The 23,628-nt window shown below is 42.9% G+C and overlaps 1 protein-coding gene across 2 annotated transcripts; it reads left to right on the top strand.

Annotated features, from left to right (window-relative positions):
• Positions 1-12,478: 12,478 nt before the first annotated feature.
• On the top strand, positions 12,479-16,633 carry LOC148012539 (uncharacterized). 2 transcript variants are annotated; one of them, XM_087669310.1, is made up of 5 exons: positions 12,479-12,804; positions 13,145-13,270; positions 13,375-13,924; positions 14,013-14,063; positions 14,138-16,633. In XM_087669310.1, exons 3-5 carry the CDS (start codon positions 13,456-13,458, stop codon positions 16,312-16,314), a joined length of 2,697 nt encoding a protein of 898 aa, XP_087525436.1. In that variant the 5' UTR covers positions 12,479-12,804; positions 13,145-13,270; positions 13,375-13,455; the 3' UTR covers positions 16,315-16,633. The 2 variants fall into 2 exon arrangements, with proteins under 2 accessions (XP_087525436.1, XP_087525435.1); XM_087669309.1 differs by lacking the exon at positions 13,145-13,270 and having other exon boundaries at positions 12,480-12,804.
• The last annotated feature ends 6,995 nt before the right edge of the window (positions 16,634-23,628 follow it).

The raw sequence follows: 23,628 nt of genomic DNA, 5'->3' as shown, positions 1-23,628 counted from the left end.
GACAGGTGTCCCCATCAACTTCTCGCACAAAGAATCCTCTTTGCGTATGAGCCCCGGTCATCTAAGTTTACGGAATCCACCGTAAAACCTCACGGAATCCACCGTGGAATATGCCTCCTGGCATCATACCCCCGGGGTGGGATAGCAATTGACCTCAATTGCTATTAGCTCAATGTGGAGCTAACAGAGTGGGGAAAGCATTTAAGTCTCTAGCGTGCATCCATTGTGCTTCCTCTACAGGATGGTTCTTAAATTTCACGAGATATCTAGAGTACCTTCGGCCAGTTCTAGTGGTCATGTAATCAGTGTCTATGATGGCTTCTGGTTGAAGGATTTCAGTCTCTTCTTCTAGTAAAGGTGGGTTTTCATATACAGGGTGGATAGGTAATTGTCCTCTAAATGGTCTCAATAAACTAATATGAAATGTATTATGAATTTTCCAATGGGATGGCAGTTCTAACTTGAATGCATTGTCATTAATCTTATGAATGATTCTAAATGGTCCGTAGAATCTAGGGGCTAATTTGACAACTGGATGTCTATCCACACTTTGCAGTCTACGCTTTTCTATTCTAAGCCAAACATAATCATCAACTTTGAAATTCATGGCTTGTCTTTTCTTATTGGCTTGTTTGGTATATGATTGTTGGGCTTTAGCAATCATATCCTTTACCTCATCAAAAATAGTGTTATGCATAACAGCAATATCATCGGCACTTTGTATTCTATTAGACAAAGATGCAATAGGTGTAGATAATCTATGTCCATAAATAACTTCAAAAGGTGCTTTCTTTGTAGATGTGTGCGGTGTATTATTGTAAGCAAACTGTAATAAATGCAAATGAGTATCCCATGTCTGAGGTTTAGAGATAGTGTATGCACGTAAAAGATCTAGAATGGTGCTATTTGTGGCTTCTGTTTGTCCATTTGTTTCTGGATGAAATGCAGATGAGAAATCAATCTTTGTGCCTAGATTTGCAAACAGTGTAATCCAAAAATTATTACAAAATCTAGAATCTCTATCTGAAATAATCACTTTCGACAATCCATGGTTAGTAAAAACAGTTTTCAAAAATAACTGTGCTGCTTGTGATGCTGTTAAAGTTTTCTTACATGCAATGAAATATGCTTGCTTACTAAATCTATCTACAATTGTCCAAATCATGTCATGGTTAGATTTAGTATTTGGTAAACCAGTAATGAAATCCATAGATATATGTTCCCAAGGTTTAGATGGAATAGATAAAGGCATTAATAATCCATACTGTTTACCATGATGTCTTTTTATTCTTTGACAAATCAGACATTCAGAAACAAAATTAGACACATCTACATCCATATGCGGCCAATAAAAATCTTCAGTTAACATGCGTAATGTAGAAATGATACCTCTATGACCTTGATATGGGGGACAATGAATTTCATTTAAAACAAAAGATCGGAATGGAATAGTAACACACAGTCTCTTTTCAAAGAACATGAATCCATCATTATATGACAATGAATCAACAGGAATGAAATTATTTTGAACTAATTTTTGCCAATCAGAATGAAAAGTAATATCCTGGTGATATGTGTCTTTCATAGCAATCAAAGAATCAAAAGATATGATAGAAATGTTATGAATTGCAGGTCTTCTACTTAATGCATCAGTAACTACATTTTCTTTTCCAGGTTGGTATTGAATGATAGGATGAAAACTTTGAATGAATGAAGCCCATTTGATATGACGGTCAGAAATTTGGGGTTGGCTAAGTAGATGTCTAATGCTTTGCTGGTCGGTCTTTATCATGAATTCTGAACCCATTAAATAATGCTTCCATTGTTTCAATGCTTGTACAACTGCTAAGAGTTCCTTGTCATAAGTGGAATATTTGAGCTCAGAGGGTTTCAGCTTAGAACTAGAATATGCTATTGGATGGTTGTCTTGCATTAGCACGGCTCCTATTCCTGATCCGCTAGCATCAGTCACAACTAGAAAGAATGGTCTGTTAAAGTCAGGCAATTGTAGGACAGGGGCATTGGTCAATGCACGTTTAAGTAAATCAAAGGATTTCTGCTGGTTTTCAGTCCATTGATAAACAATGCCTTTCTTAAGAAGTTTGGTCAGTGGTAAAGCAAGTAATGAGAAATTACGTACAAACTTCCTATAGAAACTAGCAAGACCAAGGAATGAGCGTAGTTCATGTACATTTTTAGGAATAGGCCAATGCAATATTGCGTCAATTTTCTTAGGATCAACTTTTATTCCTTCTTTTGATACAATATGACCTAAATATTCTATTTCTGTCTTAAAGAATTCACTCTTGTCAGGATTTGCAAACAATTGATTTTCTTTGAGTAATTGAAAAACTAGTGATAAATGCTCATAATGCTCTTTTTCACTTTGACTGAATACTAAAATATCATCAAAGAAAACAATCACACAATACTGATATTTTAGAAAAATACGGTTCATCATTCTACTGAAAGTAGCAGGTGCATTAGTTAATCCGAATGGCATAACTAAGAATTCGTAATGGCCAAACTGTGTCCTGAATGCAGTCTTAAATATGTCGGATCTATCTAACCTCACCTGATGATATCCAGATTTAAGGTCAATTTTACTAAATATAGAATATCCTTGCAGTTTGTCCATAAGGTCATCAACTCTAGGTATAGGATACCTATTCTTTACAGTGATCTTGTTTAATGCTCGGTAGTCAATACACATCCGATAAGTATTATTCTTTTTCTTGACTAAGAGCACAGGTGCACCGAACGGAGAACTGCTAGGTCGAATTAAACCTCTATTTAGTAATTCTTCAACTTGACTCTGGATTTCTTTTTGCTCTATTTGATTGTGCCTATATGGGGCTTTGCAAGGTGGTTGTGTGCCAGGTATTAGGTCAATCTTATGGTCTTCTGGACGTGATGGAGGTAAACCTGGTGGTAGGTCTTCTGCAAAACAATCCTTAAAATATGCAAGAAATTCCTTGTGCCTAGGGTGCATATGAGTTTCTTTTGCGTGCAATTCATTCACCCAAATGAGATATGATTTAGTATTCTTGCGTAGTGCACGTTTTGCTTGAGTATGCGAAAGCAATGGAAACATATGAGATGCATGCATACCAAATAAGGTAATAGATTTTCCCTGAAAATTTATATTCATTGTGTGTGTGGAATAATCTATATTGGGATTATGTTGGTGTCTCCATGGCATTCCTAGAATAATGTCGCTAGACTGTAATGGGACAACTAAGAAATTTCTTCTTTCAATATATGGACCAATTTGGATTTCTAAATCTTGAACTTCTTGTGTGCCATTGTACCTAGTGCCTAAAAATGCAGCTTTTATGCGATAGTGCGTAGGTACTGTATGCAATTTCAATTCCTTTACCAATTTTGCTGAAATAAAGTCATGCGTACTACCGTCATCATGCAATACAGTTCTTTCTTTTCCATGCACCATACATTTCATAGTCAACAATGAATGTAAAGTAGGCATACCTGGTAAAGTGTCGAAAGTAATAGTAGGATCATCTTCTTCTTCAGTGAAATCTGGCATATCCTCATGCTCGTCTTCGTCCATAGCTCCAAGGTAGTTGATATGTGCTGATGGCTTCTTTGAATGACAATTTGCTGCGAGATGGCCTGACTGGTGACACTTGTAGCATACGATAGGCTTGGCTTTGGTCACATTATTTGCAATGGCTGGGAGTCTGGGTATATTTGGATTTGCTTGTTGGATAGGCTTAGGATTTGGATTGACAGTGGTTGGTAATGCGGGTGGTTTAGGCCAATTCTTGCGGAAAGATGGTGATGAAAAACGACCTGGATTAAACCTTCTGAAATTTGAATTGAATTGTTTAGATCCATAATTACCGTTTGCTTGGAATGGCTATGGTCGTCGATCTCTTCCACGTAGCTTATCTTCAGTGTCGTGAGCTAAGGAGATGGCATCTTCAAGGGTAGCAGGCTTGAACATATTCACCTCAGCGTAGTAATGTCCAAGAAGTCCAGACATGTACTTCCGCTTATGTGTCGTCTCTGATACGTCTTCAAGCATGCGTAGCTGTAAAAGTGCATTCCAAAAACGCTCTGTATACTGTGGAATAGGCTCACGGTCGCGTTGTTGAAGTAAATCCCATTGCTTGATAGCCTTCTCATGAAATTGCGGTGGAAGGAAATTTTGCATGAACTTCTTCTTGAAATCTTCCCATGTAGCAGGACATTCTATGCTCTTGCGGACGACAGTCCATCAAAGTGATGCTCTATCTATCAGATGATTAGTAACACACTTGATTTTATCTTTCTCAGGATAAGTTTCCTCATGGAAATAGTCATCAAACTGGCTAATGAATGATAAAACAGTCTTTCCTTCTCTTATGCCATTGAAAGTGCGAAACTTGAAACTTCGTTTACTTATCTTGGATTCCTTGCGAATGGTTTGTGCTTCAAGAGTGGCGTCGATGGTACGGCGAATCAGATATTCAGCTTGAGGTTCTTCTTTATCAGTGGACGCTCCTTGTAGCTTTGTCAATTGCGCTTGCAAGGCTTGCCTAGCTCTTCGCTCTTCTTCCAATTGCAACATGATAAGATCCAGCTTTTGTTCCATGGTAAGCTCGGGTAGATCGTCTTCAGCCATAGGATCATCCATATGTGGGGTAGTCATCCTGTAAAACTCAACAAACCTTTCTCACTCAAAATCAGTTAGCGGGATGAGCGTAGCTCAAATTTGGGGTTACAAGGCTATGTATTTTTGGGTATTTTTCTTCTTCAATTTTTAGAAATTCTGAAATATTTCTGTCTCCGTTTGCTGAAAGTACTTCAACGAACTTGCAGATAGGTAAAACAGCTTGCTGTGAACAACTTTCCAGTTCTGAGTTTTTGCAAACGAACAAGTCTTCTAGGAGTTTCGAGCGTTAGTCAGTTCTGATTTAGTCTGACTTGCAGAGTTGCAGACTTAGCAGGCTTGCAGGGTTGTGAACTTGCTGAACTTAGCCGACTTGTAAAACTTGCAGGACTTGATTAGTGTCGACTTGCGAAACTTGACTTCTGATGCGCGTGACCGAGAGTTTGCAGACTTGTCTGCCCAGTAGAACTTGCAGAGTATAGTAGGACTTAAGCTTAATTAGTTAAGCTTAAGCTAATAAGCTTAAGTAAGTCAGTAAGTCCGCCATTTTTTATCGTGAGGGGGGGGGCCGTTTTTGACAGCGCGCGATTTTCGGGATGATCTTCTTGCCAACGATTTGAAGATTATGAAGCTTATAAGCTTCTTAAGCTTAAAACTAAGCTTTTTAATGAAGAAGATTAGAGATTTCTCACTGTTCTATCACGACTTGTTCATGGAGTTGAGGGAGTGGTCCTCCGCCGACAGAGAGTGGTCCTTCGCGATCTGAGAGTGGAAACAGGGGTTCTTGATCGCCAGAAGTCTGCCTGTATCGACGGTTCGCGACGAGATTGACTGTAGAGGCCGTTTGTTCCTGGAGCTCCGCCTTCGCCCGAGATTGGTAGCGATTGGAAGCCCTTGATCTCTGCTCCGCTCTGATACCACTGATGCGCAGATCGGACGCAGGTAGCTCACGTAGTGAATTTCCAAAGGTCCCCAAGAACAAAGCACTCTACTTTTTAGCACAAAAACCAATGTAAAAACAAGCACGATATGAGACAAGAGACAAATTGGGTTGAATCTCCCCCATGCCTTGTGTGAGCGCTTCACAAAGCATGTATTTAATATATATTTCCAATCTTTTTGCTCAAAAATAGCCCAATTACAAAAATATGACAAGCTTTTAGCTTTTGAGTTTGCTTTCTACCAAAAATAGGAAAATAAAGCTAATGGACGGTGCCCAAAGAGTCTGGCACGCCCAATCTCAATGTCCAAATAAAAATAACATAACCAAGCGCATAAGCGCATACAAAATAATAATAAATAAATAATCGATGTCTCTATAGACATAATCAAAATATAGGCGTGACGCCTATCAAAATATAGTCCAAAGGTCGAAAACCCGCTAGACTCCAATGCTTTCCTCCGCCACTGCTGCTATCTCTACACATCAACTGAAGCATTCACAATCGTTAGTAAAATAACACAATTAAACCAACAAAAGTGAATACCTAGCAGTCTTCAGCTACATAAATAAATCAACTGGTTAGAAATAAATCATAACCTTAATTTATTACGAGTGCGCACTCTAAACTCATAAACGTTTATTAATTTAATATGCATTTTACGGAATCACCCGCTATGGAATCACCCATGTACACACTAAATTAATGAAACGCCCGAAAAGGACAGGTGTCCCCATCAACTTCTCGCACAAAGAATCCTCTTTGCGTATGAGCCCCGGTCATCTAAGTTTACGGAATCCACCGTAAAACCTCACGGAATCCACCGTGGAATATGCCTCCTGGCATCAGGTCAACTTTAATATCTTCAGATGAAACAATATGTTCTAGGTATTCAATTTGTGTTTGGAAAAATTCACTCTTTTCAGGATTAGCATACACTTGATTCTCTTTCAATAATTTGAAAACTAAGGATAAATGTTCATAATGCTCATTCTCATTCTTACTGAAAACCAATATGTCATCAAAGAAAACAATGATACAATGTTGATGCTTTAAAAATATGCGATTCATCATTCGACTGAATGTGACTGGTGCATTAGTTAAACCAAAAGGCATAACAAGAAATTCATAGTATCCGAATTATATTCTAAATGCTGTTTTGAATATATCAGATGTGTCCAATCTTACTTGATAGTATCCAGATTTAAGATCTATCTTGCTAGATATTGCAGATCCTTGTAGCTTGTCCATAAGATCATCTATCTTAGGAATCAGATATCTATTCTTAACAGTGATTTTATTTACGGCACGATAATCAATGCACATGCGATAACACCATATTGGGGAATATGGAAAATTTTCATAAGTTTAAGACACTTGGTCAAATCTTTGGATTTGTCATAGCTTGAACACTATAACTCCAAATTGAGCGCTCTAGCTCAATAGATCCCATTTTTCAAGTGCTTTTCAATGATAGGTCACATCATATGGTTTTGAGAAACTTATGGACATGTTATCTGGGTGCCACATTTTTAGTATTCAAAAAATAAAAATTGAAAGATTCCCAAACTCATTAATATTGTGTTCGATAGGTATTGTTTTTCTTCTTCACTAATAAGACATGTGCACCAAATGGAAAACTACTAGTCTAATGAGTCCTCTTGTTAACAATTCTTCAACTTGGGCTTGAATTTCTTTCTGTTCAATTTGGTTATGCATATATGGTGCTTTACATGGTGATTGTGATCCAAGAATTAGGTCTATTTTGTGATCTTCAGGACGTATAGGTGGTAATCCAAGTGGTAAGTCAGCAGCAAAACAATCTTAAAATTGTAAAAAAAATTGTGCGTGCTTAGGATGTACTTGATTTTCTTTAGCTTCGATTTCATTCACCCATAGTAAATAGGATTTGCTACATTTTCGTAATGTACATTTAGCCTATGTATGACTAAGCGATGAAAAATTATCGAAAGTGTGCATACCATGCAATGTGATTTGTTTTCCATTAGAATGAATCTTCATTGAATGCGTAGAATAATCTATATTGGGATTGTACTGATGACGCCAAGGCATTCCTAAGATAATGTCACTAGATTACAAAGGCACAATTAAGAAATTTCTACGTTCGACATAATCACCAATTTTAATTTCTAAGTCATATACTTCTTGTGTTCCATTGTATCTAGTACTTAAGAATGCAGCCTTAATGCAATAATGTATAGAAACAATATGTAAATTCAATTCTTTAACCAATTTTGCAGAAATAAAGTCGTATGTGCTCCCATCATCATGTAAAACAATTTTTTCTTTACCATGCACAAGACATTTCATTGTTAATAAAGAATGGTGATTTGGCATACCTGGTAAAGTATCTGAAGTAGTACTGATATTATCATCATTTTTCGTAAAATTTGACATTTTTTCATGTTCTTCATCTTTTGTTGCTCCTAAATAAATAATGTGCATATTTGGCTTTTTGGTTTAACAATTCGTCGCTAAATGTCTAAGTTGATGACATTTGTAACAGACTATGGGTTTGGCTTTAGATACACTATTGGTAATAGTGAAAAGTTTAAGAATGCTAGGATTTGGCTGGAGAGATGGCTAAGGGTTTGGATTTGTGTTTGATGGTAAAGCAGATGGTCGTGTCCAAGATTTACGGAATGAAAATGGAAGGAAACGGTTTTGATTGAATCTTCAAAAATTTGAATTGAATTGTTTTGAACCAAAGTTACCATTAGTTTGAAATTGTTGTGGTCGCTTCTCTTGTTCTCGAATTTTGTCTTCAATGTCATGGGCCAAGGAAATTGCATCTTCGAGAGTTGTTGGCTTAAACATGTTGACCTCTGCATAAAAATATCCAAGTAAGCTAGATATAAACTTACGTTTATGGGTTGCTTCAGGTACATCTTCAAGTATTCGAAGTTACAATAAAGCATTCAAAAAACGTTCGGTATATTGTGAAATAGGTCACGATTCCTCTATTGCAGAAGATCCCATTGTTTGATTGCTTTTTCGTGGAATTGGGATGGAAGGAAATTCTGCAAAGATTTCTTTTGGAAAGTCTCCCAAGTAGTAGGACAAATGCTCTTGCGGACAACAGTCCACCATAGGGATGCTCTATCCACTAGATGATTAGTGACACACTTAATTTTGTCTTTCTTAGTATACCGTTCTTCATGGAAATAATCATCAAATTGACCGATAAAAGCAAGTATAACATTTCCATCGCGTGACCCATTGAAAGTATGAAATTTAAAATTTCTTTTATTTATCTTTGTTTCTTTTTAAATAGATTACGCTTCAAGTGTTGCATCGATCGTACGTTGTATAAGTTCTTCAGATTGCGATTCATCTTGGTTGGCGGTAGATCGTTACAGATTGGCCAATTGAGCTTGCAAAGTTTAACGTGCTCTTCGTTCCTCTTGAAGCTCTATCATAATCAAATCCAGTTTTTGCTCCATCGTTGATTCGGGTAGGTCACATTCAGCCATAAAATCTTCCATGGTTTGATCGGATATCCTGCAAAATTTCAAAAGACCTCACACTCAAAATCTTGTTAGCGGGATGAGCGTAGCTCAAAGTTGGGTTTACAAGGCTTATTTCTATCTTTTTAAAAAAAAGGGCTTTTTGTAGTATTTCTTCTTTGCGGATGCAGAATTTAATATTATGGTCTTCTTCCAAGAGAATATTCGTGCGTGCAGATTGTGTATTGCAAACTGTTTGCTGAAATTTGGCTCTGTCAGTCCACATGTGTGAATAGGGGCTCGCAGAGAGGTGAAAATAAGTTCGGGATTGATTCGGAACGAGTTCAATAGAAACACCCGTTGAGAAGGAGAGTAGTAATCAAACTTCTAAGCTTTAGTAAAGCTTAGCTTTAAGCTTTGTTAAATAAAAGCTTATATAAAATGATTGAAATCGTACAAGACGGCAGTATGTTGACGTCGCAATCATCGCCAGTGAAGGACGTTCTCCCGCTGCGATTTGATAAATTGATTAAGCTTAAGCAAAGCTAAGCTTTTTATAAGCTTAAAGCTAATCTTAATGAAGTTTATTACTGTTCTCTCTGAGAAAAAAAAAAAACGTCTTCATGAAGGAGCTTCTCGCATGGTTCTCCGCTTGTAAAGGCCAGTCCTTTCGCCATCCAACAACTTAGCAAGGGGTTCTTCACTGCCAGGAATACGTTGGTATTAACGGATTGCCACAAGATTGACTATAGAGCTCGATCGTTCCAGGAGCTCCGCCTTCGCACAAGATGGTAAGCGATTGGAAGCTCTCAATCTCAGCTTCGCTCTGATACCATTGGTGCACAAACAGATGCTGTATGTGCGCGTAGTGAGCGTCGAAAGGTCCCCAAGAACAAAAAAACTCTACTTTTGCAAAAAAAATAAGAGAGAATACTTGCACGACATGAAGCCAAATACTAATTAGGTACAATCTCTCCCCATGCCTTATGTGAGAGCTCTACAAAGCATGTATTTGATATATTATTCATCTTCAAGCTCAAAAAATAACCCAATTTACAATTAGTACTCTTTAGATTTTGTGCTTGCTTTTGTCCCACTAAAGAATTAAACAAAGAGTTGGACGATGCCTAAATACAATGTCCAATAACAAATATTTAAATCATGCGTCCATGTGCATAAAAATAATAAATAAATATTATACGCTTCAATAAATAAGCATGCCAAAATAAATATTGATACCACGCCTAAGATGCGTGCCCATCAAAAATAATAATTTCTTCTAAATAACTTGAATACACACTATCGCCCAGTGCTTCCCAACGCCACCGCTGTCTGCTCTACACATTAACTAAAGCCTTCACAATTATTAAAAAGTAATAAATTTAAACCGACAAAAGTGAATACCTAGCAGTCTTCAGCTACAAAATAAATAAATTGGTTAAAACTCAATCCTAACCTTAATTTATTACGAGTGCACACTCTAAACTCATAAACGTCTATTAATTTAAATATGTATTTTGCGAAATCATCTACTATGGAATCGCCCACTTACACATTAAATTAACAAGACGCTTAAAAAGAACAGGCGTTCACATCGACTTCTCGTACAAGGAATCCACCTTGTGTATGAGCCCGCGCAATTAATAAAATTTTACAGAATCCACCGCAAAACCTCACGAAATCCACCGTGGAATATGCCTCCTAGCATCAATAAGCCTTATAAACCCTTGCAAAGAAACTAGGTTTATTATAGTTATGATAGGGGTTATAGTTGGAAACGATTCCCACTGGTTTTTAGTCCTACTCGCTCTCATTGACACACTTTTTTATCTCTCTTCCCCCTTGAACTATTAGTGCAAAATTAAGGTGAACAACGCATGTGTTTAAGTCGTTTGCCCCACTCACCCTAGGGCGACTAGGCTCTAAAGTAAGAATGACATGGAAGTTACCACGCATTGTGACTAAAAACTGCTTGAAAACCATGGGCAATCTTTGTGTTTGCAGTGAATTCGTGTAGTTCAACTGTGAACGAAGATAAATGGCAATCGATTAGGGTCTTTCCAAAAGCATGTCTATGTCAAAGTCGAAAATTTTGGGACCCAACCTCCCTCAAATCACTAAGAATATTCCCCAATGCCTATTATTTATTCCCCATGTGCACCTAAATTGAGACCCAACCTCCTCAAATCACTTAGAGTATTGCCTAGCGCCTATCTTTTACCCACCATGTGTATCTAAATTGATTGGTTGACACTTTTTTTTACTTACCACAATAGATCTATATTGTAGCTCATAGGTTGTGCACATGAGCTCAAGGGCTAAACTGTCGTGGTGGATCAAAAAGGTTTTAACTATGGTGAGCCCTCAGCTTCATTACACGCACATGTAAATAGTTTTGTAGGCTTGGAACGAGCTAAAACGATTGCAAAATAGAGCTTCAACTACCTATCAATCTTCTACATATAGGTAGTCACTACATAGTTCCAAAAGATATCCTAGTTTAACTATGGTGGAAAAGATTATGTTGCTATGTCAAAAAGTGAACTATGATAGCTCTAGTTCTTACCACAATAGCTCATGTGCGAAGGCTTTCACGTGTGAACTTCACAAGGAAAGAGGAGCATATCGGCTAGCCTTTTGCCCCCCGTGATTTGGCCCTTAGACTGGTTATACATTGCGATGTGGAGGGCCATTTTCGAAAAAAGAGTGTTTGCCGACGACATGTGTTTTAACAGGCTGTGAAATTCATGGATGTCGGTGGACACTTTTGGGCGGGGGATCTCCCCCGTCCTAAAACTCATCCATGCCCAACACACTAGGTGACAAATTCTATACATTAAAAAAGTATACTGCACCTGATAGCAATTGAACCTTCGCCAATGGGTGGTGGTCTAAGGCATTATTACCACTGGCCCATCCCTTGTTTTGTAAAAAAACTATTAGTAGTTTAGTGTGTAAAGGTAATAAAGGACAGATTGCATGCTACCCCAGTTGTCCCAGGTAGTGTGTACCTGCCCCTTAATATATGTTGGGTTTTCAAAGCAGGTCTTGATCAATGTTCATGAAAAACATTTTTCGTAGCAGATACAAAAATCTCTAACTCAATTTTTTGCAGGGATTTTTGAATCAAATTACATGTATATGCCATTTTTATAACTAAAATTTTTCAAAAGTTCGAGGCTTTAAACCTTCGTCTTTCAATTTTGAAGGTTATTTTAAAAAAATTGCAATTCACTTTATATTGAACCTCGGTTTTTTGTAAACATTGGATTTGATAATGGCCCCTTCAGCCTACTACGTCGAGCAGTTGCAGTGGTGCATACGCGTATGACCAGGCCCTTGACGTGCGTGCTATCTTCGACAAGGCTGAATTTGGACGCTTCGAGGGACAAAAGTCTTCAATAACGATTCGCAGTGCCCAGTGCCCACTTCATAACTCAACGGCTAGTCACCCCGTTAAACAGACAAAAGAGAGGTGAGACTTGAGAGCCGTTGGATGACTAGGTATACTTGGACTATCTTTGGAGGTGGGCGTGCTTACAACTTACCTCCTCTCTCTCTCGCTCCGTCCTGATTATTACTTCCATGATCTCAGCAACTTCTCTCTCTCTCTTTCTCTCTTCGACTTCCATGATCTCAGCAGCTCCTCTCTCCCACCTTTAAAAACAACAGTTGGGACTAGGCGCACAGCTAGCAGAAGAAACGCTCCCTCTCTCTCTCTCTCTCTCTCTTTGTGCAGAACGGAAAATGGGTTTCAACTTCATCTCTCCGATTCGAAGAGGTACTGTAATATCCCTGCAATTCTTTCTTTCGATCTTTGATAATCGGTCTGGATGTTACCGAACGAAGCACAACAGCCCCATAGCAGCTCCTGTATATGGGGCTCCCCTTGGCTCCATAGCAAAATTTGCATTTATTTCTTGGTATTCTTAATTTATGTCATGGAGGATGATGATAACGATGGTGCTCCTTGCCTTTTGCCGCGATATGGTCTTCCCATCTTGTCTACCCATGTCACCGTATTCACAAGCCAATGAATTTTTCATGCATCACTTTTTATGCTTTTCTGCCTCGACCCCCGCACTAAACCAGCTCATGCCTTGGCTTCCTTCTCGATCTAGGGACAGAGCGACGGGAGGTTGTTACAGTCCTGGATCTACTATCATCCTGATTCCTGGCTTTCCTCTCGACGGTCGAGTCATGCAGACTGGCATTATCACCTCCTGATCACGAACCGTTTCCCCTAGGTCCGATAGAGCCCATGATGATGTGCTGCTATCGATCCTTGTGCACATGCTGTGATTACATGATCATCTTGAAGCTCCCTGAGAGTTTTGTCTTTTCTGCGCAGATTCAGACGTTGTCGGGAGATGAAGTGAGAATACTTGGTCAGAGGTTAGTCTCGCAAGCAAGGAAGCAATAGAGAGAAGGCATGCGAAGCTCAAGACGGCAAGTGAAGACGCCGATGGGCCACAAAACGAAAAGAGGGGCAGAGCTAGAGGGAACGCCGAGGACCCCGCGGTCGCTGGAGTTCAGCCCTGTGCGATCCGCCTGTTCGGAGGCTTTGCAAGAGCAACACGAACGTAGAAGCAAAAGGCCCTTGCCTTGGAGCCTTGCTAAACATGGCGTCGGCCCCCTTGCAGCTGGCAGGATCGAGGACGCTCTCGAAAATCCTTTCACGCCTTCGCGTGCAGATCAGAGCTTCAGAGAGCCCGGAAGCAAGACCGTCAATGAGCTTGCGTTGTCTCCTCTCTGCCTCAACGCCATCTCTCCCGGCCTTAATCAACCCGTAGAACGCGGAAGCATTATCAAGAAGAAACTTGCATTGTCTACATCAGAGCTCTCGTCGCCAGCGCGTCAGGAAGAGCATTATGAAGCACGGCATCACGCAAACGGCCATGGTATACTGAGTATTTTCAATCACCTAAAAGTATATTGGCCTCAGAATTCTTCCATTGACCCTTCTTTATGAGACGTGTATTCTTCCAGATCTTAAGCGGAGGAATGACGGCCTGGACCAACAAGGAGACGCTCTCGAAGGTACGAGCCGTAAATTTGTTCTTGTTGGTTCTTTGGAAAGAACAATGGTTTGATTCTAGGTGCCATCCTCGCAGATTCTTGCCTGTCATCTCCAGATAGGTGCCGACCATCGCCATTCTTCGCAGCTGCTAAGCGGGTCGTTATTTGGAGCAACGCTGCTTACAAGCCTGAGTCTAATCATGAGCAAAGACCTAGCCAAAGTAAGGCAGACGCCGGTTCTTATAGCAGCTCTTCTTCTGCGTCGAGCTCCATTAACCACTTGAATTGTGGCCTTGGTAAGACCAAGGAATGCATTTCAGATGCTGAATCGAGACCTCTTACAGCTACTCCTAGCATTAACCAAAGACGCCTCCACTGTTATACTGCGTCCAGAGGAGTGGCTTCGGAGAGTAGTGGAGAGCACGGGGCCGAGATGGCATGTCCCGTGACAGGGCAAGCCATGGACAACGGCGTGGCCAGAAAACTTCTTCTCTCACCGAGCGGTCCGAACGATTACAAGAAGGCTAATAAAGCTGGAAACATTAATGAAGTAGCATGTCACCAGCCCCAAGCAGGAGAAATGGAAGCGGAATTACGCTGTGACACAGCCGAAAACGAGCGGGGATCTAATGTGGTTGAAGCAGCTCTTGAAGACATAGAGCAAGAAATACAACGGCTCACACGAAGGTTAGCAGAGCTGCAGATGCAGAAGCGGAAAAGGGACGAGGAAAGGAAGCGGCGTGTGAAGACAGACGCCAAAGGAAAGGAGAGCAGCGGGAGTGACAAGGGCAGTGAACACGATGGTGCAGGCGATAAGGAAGATGAGGAGGGAAAAAGCGAAGTTGCGGAGAAGAAGGAAAGTAGGACCGTGAGGACGAAGTTTTTGAGCAGCGCCAATGGTGGCGGCCAAGCGGGAGGAGGAAGAGAAGGAACAGCGAAGAGATCAGTGAGCAGTGAACACGATGGTGCAGGCGATAAGGAAGATGAGGAGGGAAAAAGCAAAGTTGCGGAGAAGAAGGAAAGTAGGACCGTGAGGACGAAGTTTTTGAGCCGCGCCAATGGTGGCGGCCAAGCGGGAGGAGGAAGAGAAGGAACAGCGAAGAGATCAGTGAGCGCGGGATGTACAAGCCCGCGGCGGAGGAGAGGCGGGGGTGGAGCTACACCGCTGAATGGATCGAGGTGGAGGGTGGATGAGACCCCCACGGTAATAGCGTCTCAGAGAACTGCGGGGGGTGGCAAGCTATCGGACGTGAGAAGGTCAGTGTCAACGTGCAGCAGGCGGAGTGGTGCGGATGCAGCAGCGGCAGCAGCAGAGAGGACAAGGGCGTTGCGCAGGCTGAGCATGGGGACGGCGGCGTCGTCGTCGTCTGTTGCCAGGCAAGGAGCATCCATAGCTGTTCCCTCACAGCTGCAGCAGCAGCAGGGACGCACTCCGAAACCCCGGCCTGTGTCAAGCCGTTACGGCCGCGCTATCACCCCGGACGCCTGCCGCCCTTCCTCCTCAATCGCCTTGTATACTTCCGCTTCTAAGAAACGAGAACGAGGTGCGGCTTCTGCTTCCTCCTCCGCGGCCTCCTCCCCTCTCCCCCAACGCAGCAGCGCCGCCAGCCCCCTCAAAAAACTTGCCACGCTCCGCAGCGGCTACCCTTCACGCTTGGGCCTCGTGACCCCCCCCACCAAGGATCGCGTGAAAACCCCAACCACCACCTCTTCCATTGCCATCGTTAGCAATCCTCCTCCTTGTCCTGCTCCTTCCACAGAACCTGCCGAAACCCGCCGCCTCCCCCGCCCTGATCCCCCGTCCGTCGCCAAGTCCACCGCGGCTCTCTACCAGTGCCTCGAATCCCTCGTTGAGGACAGCAAGCATTTCTTCAAAAGCCTCTCCCCCGCCCGCGCTAGCTCCATATGGCACCTCCAGCAGCAATCTGCGCTGCCGCCGTCGCCACACACTCTCTCGTCGTCCTCTTTCACCTCTTCCTCTTCCATCTCTGCCAGGAGGATCCTCCTCTCTTCTGCACCACCTCTAGAGGAAGAAGAAGATAGCACGACTCGAAAGGTTGGAGATGCCTTGCCGCCAGCAGCTGTTGACAACGACGGTCTTGAGGCGGAGCGAACCACGTTGCCCAGCATCAACACCTGCAGACTCAACACGGTCAGCCCCCGTGATTCCGGATGTGTAAAGAGGGTTCAGGAGAGGCGCTCTTACTTCGCCGATGATCTTCATCAACAACGACACGTGGGAGACGACGGCAAGAGGGATGACATAACATAACTCGCCAATTAATAGCGTAGCAGCGCCGATGAACCGTGCTGTTGCCAGTTGGCTTCCCATTCTCCTGTTGGTCGGCAATGTTAAGTTCCTCTTAGCCGCAACGCTCTGCAATTTGCGTCCAGCAAACATGACCAATAAACATTTTGTTTTTCCATCACGGATCATTAGAGAATGAATGTAGAGGCTAGGATAGTGCATCGATTGGAGAGCGACTAACAAAATGTTGCAAGCGAGTCACTTGTGGAGTTTTCAATTACTGGTTTTGCTTTTCGAGAAGTATGGAACATTTCCCTCATGGAACTTGTGTACTTCGCATATTCTAAGGCACGTTCTAATTATTTTAGTTATTGTTTGGGTTTTTCTTGCCAACATGAAACTCTAGATTATAATAGTGTAGCAGCTAGCCTCTAGCAGCATCAAATGCATATTAGAGTCGCACATTTCACAATATGTTCAAGGATGGGGTTCTAAGATTTTTTCAGTGGGGGAGTGTTAGGACTTCAATAGGGGAGGGAGGGAGCATTGATTCTTTGGGAGATGGTTAGGGCTTCACATGGGGGGTTAGGTTAGAGGGGTTGGGAGCATTGATTCTTTGGGAGATGATTAGGGCTTCACATGGGGGGTTAGGTTAGAGGGGTTTAAGTATTTAGAGGCGTTTAAGTATTTGGTAGGTGGTTAGGACTTCAATAGGGGAGGGAGGGAGCATTGATTCTTTGGGAGATGGTTAGGGCTTCACATGGGAGATGGTTAGGTTAGAGGGGTTTAAGTATTTAGAGGCGTTTAAGTATTTGGTAGGTGGTTAGGACTTCAATAGGGGAGGGAGGGAGCATTGATTCTTTGGGAGATGGTTAGGGCTTCACATGGGGGGTTAGGTTAGAGGGGTTTAAGTATTTAGAGGCATTTAAGTATTTGGTAGGTGGTTAGGACTTCAATAGGGGAGGGAGGGAGCATTGATTCTTTGGGAGATGGTTAGGGCTTCACATGGGGGGTTAGGTTAGAGGGGTTGGGAGCATTGATTCTTTGGGAGATGATTAGGGCTTCACATGGGGGGTTAGGTTAGAGGGGTTTAAGTATTTAGAGGCGTTTAAGTATTTGGTAGGTGGTTAGGACTTCAATAGGGGAGGGAGGGAGCATTGATTCTTTGGGAGATGGTTAGGGCTTCACATGGGGGGTTAGGTTAGAGGGGTTTAAGTATTTAGAGGCGTTCAAGTATTTGGTAGGTGGTTAGGACTTCAATAGGGGAGGGAGGGAGCATTGATTCTTTGGGAGATGGTTAGGGCTTCACATGGGGGGTTGGGTTAGAGGGGTTTAAGTATTTAGAGGGTTTAAGTATTTGGTAGGTGGTTAGGGGTTAGGTTAGAGGGGGGGGGGAGGGTTTACATTGGGGAAGGTTTTTCTTGCCAAATTAAAAAACTATAGCCTATAATAGTGTAGCCTCTAGCAGCATCAAATGCATGTTAGCGTCGCACACTTCACAATAGGGGAGGGAGGGAGCATTGATTCTTTGGGAGATGGTTAGGGCTTCACATAGGGGAGGGGAGGGAGCATTGATTCTTTGGGAGATGGTTAGGGCTTCACATGGGGGGTTAGGTTAGAGGGGTTTAAGTATTTAGAGGGTTTAAGTATTTGGTAGGTGGTTAGGGTTTACATTGGGGAAGGTTTTTCTTGCCAAATGAAAAAACTATAGCCTATAATAGTGTAGCCTCTAGCAGCATCAAATGCATGTTAGCGTCGCACACTTCACAATATGTTTGAAGGGGTTTTAAGATTTTTTAAAGTGGGGGAGTGCTAGGACTTCGATAGGGGAGGGGAGCATTGATTCTTTGAAGGGCATCAAGACTTAAGGAGATAGTGAAGGGGGTTAGTGTCTTGGGAGGAGCTAGGGTTTGGGTTGAGTTTGGGATTTCGAGGGCTAGGGGGTTAGTCATGACTTGAGTTTGGGAGCATTGATTCTTTGAAGGGCATCAAGACTTAAGGAGCTAGGGAAGGGGGTTAAAGTGTCTTGGGAGGAGCTAGGGTTTGATTTTAGTTTGGGATTTCAAGGGTTGGGGAGTGTTAGCATCAAGACTTAAGGAGATAGGGAAGGGGGTTAGTGTCTTGAGAAGAGCTAGGGTAGTCATGACTTGAGTTTGGGAGCATTGATTCTTTGAAGGGCATTAAGACTTAAGGAGCTAGGGAAGGGGGTTAAAGTGTCTTGGGAGGAGCTAGGGTTTGATTTTAGTTTGGGATTTCAAGGGTTGGGGAGTGTTAGCATCAAGACTTAAGGAGATAGGGAAGGGGGTTAGTGTCTTGAGAAGAGCTAGGGTAGTCATGACTTGAGTTTGGGAGCATTGATTCTTTGAAGGGCATTAAGACTTAAGGAGCTAGGGAAGGGGGTTAAAGTGTCTTGGGAGGAGCTAGGGTTTGATTTTAGTTTGGGATTTCAAGGGTTGGGGAGTGTTAGCATCAAGACTTAAGGAGATAGGGAAGGGGGTTAGTGTCTTGAGAAGAGCTAGGGTAGTCATGACTTGAGTTTGGGAGCATTGATTCTTTGAAGGGCATTAAGACTTAAGGAGCTAGGGAAGGGGGTTAAAGTGTCTTGGGAGGAGCTAGGGTTTGATTTTAGTTTGGGATTTCAAGGGTTGGGGAGTGTTAGCATCAAGACTTAAGGAGATAGGGAAGGGGGTTAGTGTCTTGAGAAGAGCTAGGGTAGTCATGACTTGAGTTTGGGAGCATTGATTCTTTGAAGGGCATTAAGACTTAAGGAGCTAGGGAAGGGGGTTAAAGTGTCTTGGGAGGAGCTAGGGTTTGATTTTAGTTTGGCATTTCAAGGGTTGGGGAGTGTTAGGACTTCAATAGGGGAGGGAGCATTGATTCTTTGAAGGGTATCAAGACTTAAGGAGATAGGGAAGGGGGTTAGTCATGACTTGAGTTTGGGAGCATTGATTCTTTGAAGGGCATTAAGACTTAAGGAGCTAGGGAAGGGGGTTAAAGTGTCTTGGGAGGAGCTAGGGTTTGATTTTAGTTTGGCATTTCAAGGGTTGGGGAGTGTTAGGACTTCAATAGGGGAGGGAGCATTGATTCTTTGAAGGGCATCAAGACTTAAGGAGATAGGGAAGGGGGTTAGTGTCTTGAGAAGAGCTAGGGTAGTCATGACTTGAGTTTGGGAGCATTGATTCTTTGAAGGGCATTAAGACTTAAGGAGCTAGGGAAGGGGGTTAAAGTGTATTGGGAGGAGCTAGGGTTTGATTTTAGTTTGGTATTTCAAGGGTTGGGGAGTGTTAGGACTTCAACAGGGGAGGGAGCATTGATTCTTTGAAGGGCATCAAGACTTAAGGAGATAGGGAAGGGGGTTAGTGTCTTGAGAAGAGCTAGGATTTGGGTTTAGTTTGGGATTTCGAGCGCTTAGGGGGTTAGTCATGAATTAAATTTTGGTGGCACAAGAGAAAAGGTGGAGATTAGTTTGATTTTAGTTTGGTATTTCAAGGGTTGGGGAGTGTTAGGACTTCAACAGGGGAGGGAGCATTGATTCTTTGAAGGGCATCAAGACTTAAGGAGATAGGGAAGGGGGTTAGTGTCTTGAGAAGAGCTAGGATTTGGGTTTAGTTTGGGATTTTGAGCGCTTAGGGGGTTAGTCATGAATTGAGTTTTGGTGGCACAAGAGAAAAGGGTGGAGATTAGTTTTTTTACATTGGGAGTTAAGTTTGGGTTTAGTTTGGGATTTCGAGCGCTTAGGGGGTTAGTCATGAATTGAGTTTTGGTGGCACAAGAGAAAAGGGCGGAGATTAGTTTTTTGACATTGGGAGTTAAGTTTGGTGGGTTTCGGATTCAGAGGGCTGGGGAGTGTTAGGACTTCAATAGGGGAGGGAGCATTGATTTTTTGAAGGGCATCAAGACTTAAGGAGATAGGGAAGGGGGTTAGTGTCTTGAGAGAAGCTAGTGTTTGGGTTTAGTTTGGGATTTCGAGGGCTATGGGGTTAGTCATGACTTGAGTTTTGGTGGCACAAGAGAAAAGGGCCGAGATTAGTTTTTTGACATTGGGAGTTAAGTTTGGTGGGTTTCGGATTCGAAGGGCTGGGGAGTGTTAGGACTTCAATAGGGGGGCATTGATTCTTTGAAGGGCATCAAGACTTAAGGTGATAGGGAAGGCGGTTAGTGTCTTGGGAGGAGCTAGGGTTTGGGTTTAGTTTGGGATTTCGAGGGCTAGGGGGTTAGTCATGACTTGAGCTTTGGTGGCGCAAGAGAAAAGGGCGGAGATTAGTTTTTTGACATTGGGAGTTAAGTTTGGTGGGTTTCGGATTAGAAGGGCTAGTGTAGCATGTCCCCCTGTCCACTTGTAGGACACGTCTTAGTAGCCCATTGGGAAGAGAGTCCAAAAGGCACCGCCCGGCACTCCCATGGAATGTCACGGGGTTTGCGATCTAGGTCTTCCCGAGTCTGCCATGAAGCAGAAGCATTCCGGCCGTTCTCACTTAGGACCAACCTGAATCAGGGTTCGGATTAGAAGGGCTAGTATAACGTGTTCCCCTGTCCACTTGCAGAACACGTCTTAGCAGCCCATTGGGAAGAGAGTCCAAAAGGCACCGCCCGGCACTCCCATGGAATGTCACGGGGTTTGCGATCTAGGTCTTCCTGAGTCTGCCACGAAGCGGAAGCATTCCGGCCGTTCTCACTTAGGACCGACCTGAATCAGGGTTCGAATTAGAAGGGCTAGTGTAACGTGTTCCCCTGTCCACTTGCAAGACATGTCTTAGCAGCCCATTGGGAAGAGAGTCCAAAAGGCGACGCCCGGCACTCCCATGGAATGTCACGGGGTTTGCGATCTAGGTCTTCCTGAGTCTGCCACGAAGCGGAAACATTCCGGTCGTTCCCACTTAGGACCGACTTGAATCAAGGTTTTCCTAATGGTCAAGTTCCTAGAAGGTAGCTAGCGTTCGAACTACTTTACGCAGAAACGTCAGGGTTGAAGCGGATTTATACTGCACTTGGTTCAAGGAGAATGGGAAACGAGAGGGATGCGAAGCTCGACCTCTCTGCCCGTAAGGCAGAGTCCCATTACATTCCCCTAAAACAGCATAAATCGGGACTTTAGCTTTATAGATTCTAGGTCATCGTTTACCTTGCTGTCAATTCCTTTGAGAAAAGTTCCCGGCCAACCGGGACCACTCTTCCATAGGACAGACCCAGGGTCACATCCACCGCACTTTTCTCATGTTGCTTTAGTTATCTAATTACCTACCACATTTAGTTTGACAAGCAAAAACAGCTTAATCAACCAATTTATCACTGGTTTCTTCACGTAACTTAGACACTGACATAGAAAAACAATGTCAATCAAGTTCCTTTTCAATATTTGATCTTTATTTATCACTCTTTGGAATACATCATATAATCTAGCCCGAAGGCTATTCCATAATCCGCCCAAAGGCTAATCCATAATCCACCCGAAGGCTATTCCAGCAATCCTCAGGGATCGCTATTCCAAGTTTCCACCCGATGACTAGTATGCGGGCCTCGAGATTCCATCTTGAGTTACGTCGGCCTCTTGTGCAAGGTCCGGAGGCAAGGGATTTACGGCCAGAGCCCCCCTGGCACCCAAGCGTCCTACTCCAAGTAGCACCCACGGAGAGACCTCTCGCGGCGGGTTCGGAGCATTGATTCTTTGGGAGATGGTTAGGGCTTCACATGGGAGATGGTTAGGTTAGAGGGGTTTAAGTATTTAGAGGCGTTTAAGTATTTGGTAGGTGGTTAGGACTTCAATAGGGGAGGGAGGGAGCATTGATTCTTTGGGAGATGGTTAGGGCTTCACATGGGGGGTTAGGTTAGAGGGGTTTAAGTATTTAGAGGCATTTAAGTATTTGGTAGGTGGTTAGGACTTCAATAGGGGAGGGAGGGAGCATTGATTCTTTGGGAGATGGTTAGGGCTTCACATGGGGGGTTAGGTTAGAGGGGTTGGGAGCATTGATTCTTTGGGAGATGATTAGGGCTTCACATGGGGGGTTAGGTTAGAGGGGTTTAAGTATTTAGAGGCGTTTAAGTATTTGGTAGGTGGTTAGGACTTCAATAGGGGAGGGAGGGAGCATTGATTCTTTGGGAGATGGTTAGGGCTTCACATGGGGGGTTAGGTTAGAGGGGTTTAAGTATTTAGAGGCGTTCAAGTATTTGGTAGGTGGTTAGGACTTCAATAGGGGAGGGAGGGAGCATTGATTCTTTGGGAGATGGTTAGGGCTTCACATGGGGGGTTGGGTTAGAGGGGTTTAAGTATTTAGAGGGTTTAAGTATTTGGTAGGTGGTTAGGGGTTAGGTTAGAGGGGGGGGGGAGGGTTTACATTGGGGAAGGTTTTTCTTGCCAAATTAAAAAACTATAGCCTATAATAGTGTAGCCTCTAGCAGCATCAAATGCATGTTAGCGTCGCACACTTCACAATAGGGGAGGGAGGGAGCATTGATTCTTTGGGAGATGGTTAGGGCTTCACATAGGGGAGGGGAGGGAGCATTGATTCTTTGGGAGATGGTTAGGGCTTCACATGGGGGGTTAGGTTAGAGGGGTTTAAGTATTTAGAGGGTTTAAGTATTTGGTAGGTGGTTAGGGTTTACATTGGGGAAGGTTTTTCTTGCCAAATGAAAAAACTATAGCCTATAATAGTGTAGCCTCTAGCAGCATCAAATGCATGTTAGCGTCGCACACTTCACAATATGTTTGAAGGGGTTTTAAGATTTTTTAAAGTGGGGGAGTGCTAGGACTTCGATAGGGGAGGGGAGCATTGATTCTTTGAAGGGCATCAAGACTTAAGGAGATAGTGAAGGGGGTTAGTGTCTTGGGAGGAGCTAGGGTTTGGGTTGAGTTTGGGATTTCGAGGGCTAGGGGGTTAGTCATGACTTGAGTTTGGGAGCATTGATTCTTTGAAGGGCATCAAGACTTAAGGAGCTAGGGAAGGGGGTTAAAGTGTCTTGGGAGGAGCTAGGGTTTGATTTTAGTTTGGGATTTCAAGGGTTGGGGAGTGTTAGCATCAAGACTTAAGGAGATAGGGAAGGGGGTTAGTGTCTTGAGAAGAGCTAGGGTAGTCATGACTTGAGTTTGGGAGCATTGATTCTTTGAAGGGCATTAAGACTTAAGGAGCTAGGGAAGGGGGTTAAAGTGTCTTGGGAGGAGCTAGGGTTTGATTTTAGTTTGGGATTTCAAGGGTTGGGGAGTGTTAGCATCAAGACTTAAGGAGATAGGGAAGGGGGTTAGTGTCTTGAGAAGAGCTAGGGTAGTCATGACTTGAGTTTGGGAGCATTGATTCTTTGAAGGGCATTAAGACTTAAGGAGCTAGGGAAGGGGGTTAAAGTGTC

The sequence above is a fragment of the Lygodium microphyllum genome, chromosome 27 (assembly GCF_053477565.2).
Source record: "Lygodium microphyllum isolate KBCC chromosome 27, Lygodium_microphyllum_v1.1.10, whole genome shotgun sequence".
Classification (NCBI taxonomy): domain Eukaryota; kingdom Viridiplantae; phylum Streptophyta; class Polypodiopsida; order Schizaeales; family Lygodiaceae; genus Lygodium; species Lygodium microphyllum.
The sequence above is the reverse complement of the archived record's forward strand: the minus strand, read 5'-3'. Positions and strand labels throughout refer to the sequence as shown.